General features: G+C 39.9%; 1 protein-coding gene across 1 annotated transcript; it reads right to left on the reverse strand.

Annotated features, from left to right (window-relative positions):
* Positions 1–924: 924 nt before the first annotated feature.
* LOC135560132 (zinc finger protein 135-like) lies at positions 925–5,726 on the reverse strand. Its single transcript, XM_065001285.1, has 3 exons — positions 5,618–5,726; positions 3,809–3,965; positions 925–2,408 (listed from the first exon to the last, which is right to left on the reverse strand). Exons 1-3 carry the CDS (start codon positions 5,624–5,626, stop codon positions 1,024–1,026), a joined length of 1,551 nt encoding a protein of 516 aa, XP_064857357.1. The 5' UTR covers positions 5,627–5,726; the 3' UTR covers positions 925–1,023.
* Positions 5,727–6,158: the final 432 nt, after the last annotated feature.

Consider the following 6,158-nt stretch of genomic DNA (forward strand, 5'->3'; position numbering starts at 1 on the left):
TAGAAAAATGGTCACCTGAACCACATGAAGCCAGAGAGACAGAGGATGAGAACAACATTTCCTATAGCTGCATTCTTCTGTATGGCCCATCAGATGCACTAACACCTGTTAAAGGGTTTTACAATAAATATGCCAAGATCTTTTTGGAGCAAAATATTCTAGAAAAGGCCTCTGGTCCATATAAAAAACATATAAAAGAAGTGAGAAGCAGATGGGGTTGAGCAGATAATGGATTTAATTTATTGATCTCCTGAATACACACCTAGTATTGTTGAAACATTATTCTATTATTATTTAAAGGATAGTAGGAGTTAATGAAATAGATACAGCTCTGAACACGCCACCACACACACAGGACTCCTACTCCAAGACGCTTGATAAATATGGATCCAGAGATGCATATTATGCTACACAGGTTACCATGGTAATCAGACTTAGTTAGAGAATGGGAAATGGATGACTCTTTACAAGATGTTTTCTATTGAAACTTTATTTAGGGATCTGGAAACGGTGCCAGAGAGGAGGGAGATGAAAGAAAACATGTGTGATTTCTGGTGTTTTTTCAGTGTCCCTGAATGAGCAAAGCTTTTTCCACATAGACAAGAGTAAGGTTTCTCTCCAGTGTGTGTGAGCTGGTGTGTTGTCAGGTATCCTGAATGATTGAAGCTCTTCCCACACTGATCACAGCTATAAGGCTTCTCTCCTGTGTGTATGCGTTGGTGTTTAGTCAGGTGTCCTGATTGATTGAAGCTCTTCCCACACTGATCACAGCTATAAGGCTTCTCTCCTGTGTGTATGCGTTGGTGTATAGTCAGGTGATCTGACGTCCTGAAAGTCTTCTCACACTGATCACAGCTATAAGGGTTCTCTCCTCTGTGTATGCGCTGGTGTATAATCAGGGATCCTGATTGATTGAAGCGCTTTCCACACTGATCACAGCTATAAGGCTTCTCTCCAAAGTGTATGCGTTGGTGTATAGTCAGGTGATCTGATGTCCTGAAACTCTTCTCACACTGATCACAGCTAAGGCTTCTCTCCTGTGTGTATGCGTTGGTGTTTAGTCAGGTGTCCTGATTGATTGAAGCTCTTCCCACACTGATCACAGCTATAAGGCTTCTCTCCTGTGTGTATGCGTTGGTGTTTAGTCAGGTCTCCTGATTGATGGAAGCTCTTCCCACACTGATCACAGCTATAAGGCTTCTCTCCTGTGTGTATGCGTTGGTGTTTAGTCAGGTGATCTGATTGATTGAAGCTCTTCCCACACTGATCACAGCTATAAGGCTTCTCTCCTGTGTGTATGCGTTGGTGTTTAGTCAGGTCTCCTGATTGATTGAAGCTCTTCCCACACTGATCACAGCTATAAGGCTTCTCCCCTGTGTGTATGCGCTGGTGTATAATCAGGGATCCTGAATGATTGAAGCTCTTCCCACACTGATCACAGCTATAAGGCTTCTCCCCTGTGTGTATGCGTTGGTGAATAGTCAGGTGTCCTGATTGATTGAAGCTCTTCCCACACTGATCACAGCTATAAGGCTTCTCTCCAGTGTGTATGCGTTGGTGTTTAGTCAGGTGATCTGATTGATTGAAGCTCTTCCCACACTGATCACAGCTATAAGGCTTCTCTCCTGTGTGTATGTGTTGGTGTTTAGTCAGGACTCCTGAGTGCTTGAAGCTCTTCCCACACTGATCACAGCTATAAGGCTTCTCTTCTGTGTGTATGCGTTCAGGTGTTTGAGTTGAAGCTCTTCTTCCACACTGATCACAGCTATAAGGCTTCTCTCCTGTGTGTATGGGTTGGTGTTTAGTCAGGACTCCTGAGTGCTTGAAGCTCTTCCCACACTGATCACAGCTATAAGGCTTCTCTCCTGTGTGTATGCGTTGGTGTTTAGTCAGGTCTCCTGATTGATTGAAGCTCTTCCCACACTGATCACAGCTATAAGGCTTCTCTCCTGTGTGTATGCGCTGGTGTATAGTCAGGTGTACTAATTGATTGAATCTCTTCCCACACTGATCACAGCTATAAGGAGGTCCTGTGTGTTTTTGTGTAGTCTGGAATCCTGATTGTGAGAAATGCTTCAAACAATCAAAGTAGGGGTAAGGCCTCTCCCCTGCATGAATTCTCTGATGAGATTTTAAAGTTTTAGATGCAGTGAAACTCTTCCCGCACTGAGAGCAGTGGAACGGTTTCTCTCCAGTGTGAATTTGCTCATTAATAGTCAAGTCTTGTTTATCAAAACTCTTCCCACAGACAGAGCAGTGGTGAGGTTTCTTCCCTGTACCTCTATGCTGGTGTTTGAGGTGTTCTGATCTGGAGAGACTCTTCTCTTTCTTGTCAGCATCATGATGTTGTTGAGGCTCCCCAGACGATAAGCCCCTCCCACTTAGAGAGCAACGATTAGGGATGTCCCCTGTGAAACAAAGGCATTGAATAGTTAGGTTTTGCAAATATGGGTCCATAAACAGATGGGTCCTACCATGAAATTAAGGCCTTTTGGGTCACTTTCATATTTTCCAGTAGAAATTGTGCATCAGTATTATATTTTAAATCTGTTATTAAATAATATGAATAAAGACTTGATAAAGTGACAATTCTGAATTTGAAAAGTCTCTCCATCAACCCTGTGTCACATCAACCCTGTGTCACATCAACCCTGTGGCACATCAACCCTGTGGCACTTCTAGAAAGATTTTAACAGAACTAATACAATCATTTCTCCAAGTTTTACCATCGTTGAGTAAAGTTACAAGTGCAGAATAATAGGTTAATTGTGAAGTCAATTAGTAGAAGAGTTTGATTTAGATGTTGACATGCTTTGAATTAACAATTTCCCTAATAAACCTGTTTACATGGACACATCTAAAAAAATGACTAAATAAACGTTCACTGCCCTCGGTCAAAAGAAGTTAGCTGGTGCTGCTTGTGTTAGCACATACACAGATTAAATACACCTCTATAACTCTGATTAAAGTGTTTACATGTCCTAATCAGTCTAAAGAATTCTCAGAAAACCAGGTGTTTTTAAAGGTGTATCCTTACTTCGGTTATGACCTTACACCAATTAAGATCAGCAGAGTAAGGTGTTTACATGACTAATGCCATAATCAGTTTAATAGGAAATTATGAGTGTGCATGTAAAGCCCTAGTTATTTGGTTACTTTGACAGTCATTTCTGAACATTATTTATTTCATTTAATTAGTGATTAATTTACGTCTGTCCCCCATTTTAAGGTCAATCAATGTTGTAATATGGTGAAACGGTTCCTTACATTTTTGGGCAAAAGAAACATCGAACATCAAATAGTCCAATTATAGAGCAAAGGCAGGTAAGCTGGTTCTAGTCTTTTTATCAATTATCTGGTGTTTTCTGTAGAAAACTGAGCAAGTGAACCATTTTACCCATAAATTGATATGGTAGAATATTTTTTTTGAAGCTTGCATTCAATTTTCACCACCTGTGGAACAAAACTAGCTTCCATTACCCCTGTCATAAGCACATTTGTGGCTGATTTAAAAGGACTATTTTACCAATGTAAACTAGTGGTTTTGTTGTTTTCAGTTGTCCCCTGTTACTTTATTTAGCACATTGGCACTTAGTACAGTATGTATTTTCATATAACCTCTTGGGAAAACATGTTTTTATGACGTTGAACATGTGCTCTTCATGAAAGAACGTTACAATTAGGTGAAATCAAACGTTTGGGGGAGCAAGTTACACTTCTCAAAATTAGGTGGAACGACCAGATATTTTCATCAGTATATAATGAACCAATTCATTGTAACAGAAGCAGACTAATCTAATCCACATACTTAATGAAATCAAATCTCCATCTTCCATTTCTTCTCCTCTCTCAGTTCCAGTCTGCCCCGGTGTTTTCCTGCAGTCGACCAGAACCAGCAGTAAAGTACGGAGAGGCGGTTGACCTGGGGACTCCTGGAGGGTGGAGGGGGACAGGCTAAGCTCTTCCTGTTCGACAAGACGTATTACAGTTGATCATTAAACCAAATATTGTATTAATTCAGTCTAAACCTCTGATTTGGGTGCATCCCTCGTAAATCTCCTTTTACAAGAAATGTTCAATCGTTCACTGCAACCCACAAATATAAGAGCGTTGGATTGGTGGAGGCATGGGCTAGTTTCCACCGTATTTCTTATACCAGTCATTTCCTATCGAACAGCGCAGAAGAGGAGTAACAAAAGGGATAATTGTGCCCAAAATCTGGCTTATTTGATCATATATACATTTTTGAAACGAGTAGGTTGTTAGGAGTGTATTGGTAAAAGTAGGACACGTCACATCCAGGCAACTTTGAGAAAAAAAAAAAACATTTTGTATGGAAGTAGTGCCTGGTCATCACTAGTTACCACAACCCACGCCCATTTATACAACTGGTCTTTTTAAATGTAATTTTAACCCTAACCTCGCAAACACTAACTTTATGCATAACCCTAAATTAATAAAAATACGTTATAGGCGTTTGACTCTGTGGCTGTGTAACTAGTGGAAACACGCATATCTGCCCTCTCATTGACTATAATGGTCCCACCTGATCTTGAATCTTCCTGATTGCCTTCCAGCTACAATTCAAATTCAAAAGCCCTCGGCTCTAAACCCTCAGCCCTTGAATGACGTTTTACATCCGAGTGTACCTTAAAATGTCCATTGCCCAAGCGAGGGAGAGTGATTATGGGAGAGGCAACGTCCTTGGTGGAAATCTTGAAGTTTAACTTAAAAACAACCAACCTAAAGCTATTAATGAACCGAGTAAGCTAACAGGTAGCTAGCTACAGTTACCCATAGTTTGGTAATTTATTCCAATACATTTCTGAATTGCAATCACTACGAAACTGAGCCAATTTCCCAAAGCTAAAAATCAATAGATTTTTTTAGACAGCTCGATTCATATTCCTGAGATGCTGAAAGTGCAGGTTGTTGATTAAATTTGACACGTCGCGGCCACCAGAGTTTGACATGTGACTACAGTTTCCATTGAATTGTGGGTCATATCATCCCCGCAAGCGACCAAAGTTGTTCAATCGCTCCTTCAAGCAAAATTGGCAATCAAACTGCATCCGGTTTCGACGGGGATACCACGAGGAAAAACAACGTGTTTGGAACTGCAGCCATTTCTTTTCTTTGTTAGAACGGCCACTTGAATATCTGGTCAAATAATGGCTAATGTGTAAGAAATCGGTGAAGGAATGTGAACATGTGCACACTGGGCGGAAGAAGAGAATTAGGTCATAGTCACAGATTCCTAAACATGATTGTATGAACTGTCTTAATTTTGCTGGACCCCAGGAAGAGTATCCATAAATACAAATGATATAATTATAGGCTATTTAAAAAAAGATATTAACTAGGCAAGTCAGTTAAGAACAAATGATTATTTCCAATGACGGACCATCAACAATGGGTCAACAGCCTTGTTCAGGAACAGAACGACATATGTTTACTTTGACAGCTCGGGGATTCGGTTACTGACCCAACGCTCTAACCACTAGGCTACCTGCCGCTCCAAACAGAACACAGCAATGTAGAGGTTCAAAGATGATGAAAACTAGGCCTAGACATTTTATACAACACAGCGGGCATATAATGTTAAAATCAGACTTACCCGATCCATTGTGGAAGCCACTGTTCCTTTGTATGATATGAAATGTTCGACCCGAGCTGTGCTCGTAAACAATTTCCTGTTGTCTTGTTCTTCTTTAAGGTTTTATGGCAGACTACACCTATTGCCGTATTGCTGCCACCTACTGTACGGCGAGTGAATGAATAATAAAAATGTCCATCCAAATGATTTATATCGTCGGTAAAGAATGAATGTAATACGTCTCTCCATAATAGTGTCAAATCTAAATGCAGATTTTCCATTATAAATCTACTGATGTCTTGCCTAAAATTCTTTACATTAATACCATTCAAAAGAAGATGCAAAACTGTTGCAAAAGGTACAATTTGAATGTATCTATTTTTAAATCTTCATTTAGTGGTTGGCAGGGTAATATTAATGAATCATTTTATAATAACCTTCCTTAATTGTGTTAGAAAGTACGTATGTATGAGACAACAGATATTATCAATAAAACGATTCCAATAAGGAATTACATAAGGTGTATAGATAGATATAAAATCCTGTTGATACAAGGCAAGTA

This window comes from Oncorhynchus nerka, linkage group LG15 (assembly GCF_034236695.1).
Source record: "Oncorhynchus nerka isolate Pitt River linkage group LG15, Oner_Uvic_2.0, whole genome shotgun sequence".
Lineage (NCBI taxonomy): Eukaryota > Metazoa > Chordata > Actinopteri > Salmoniformes > Salmonidae > Oncorhynchus > Oncorhynchus nerka.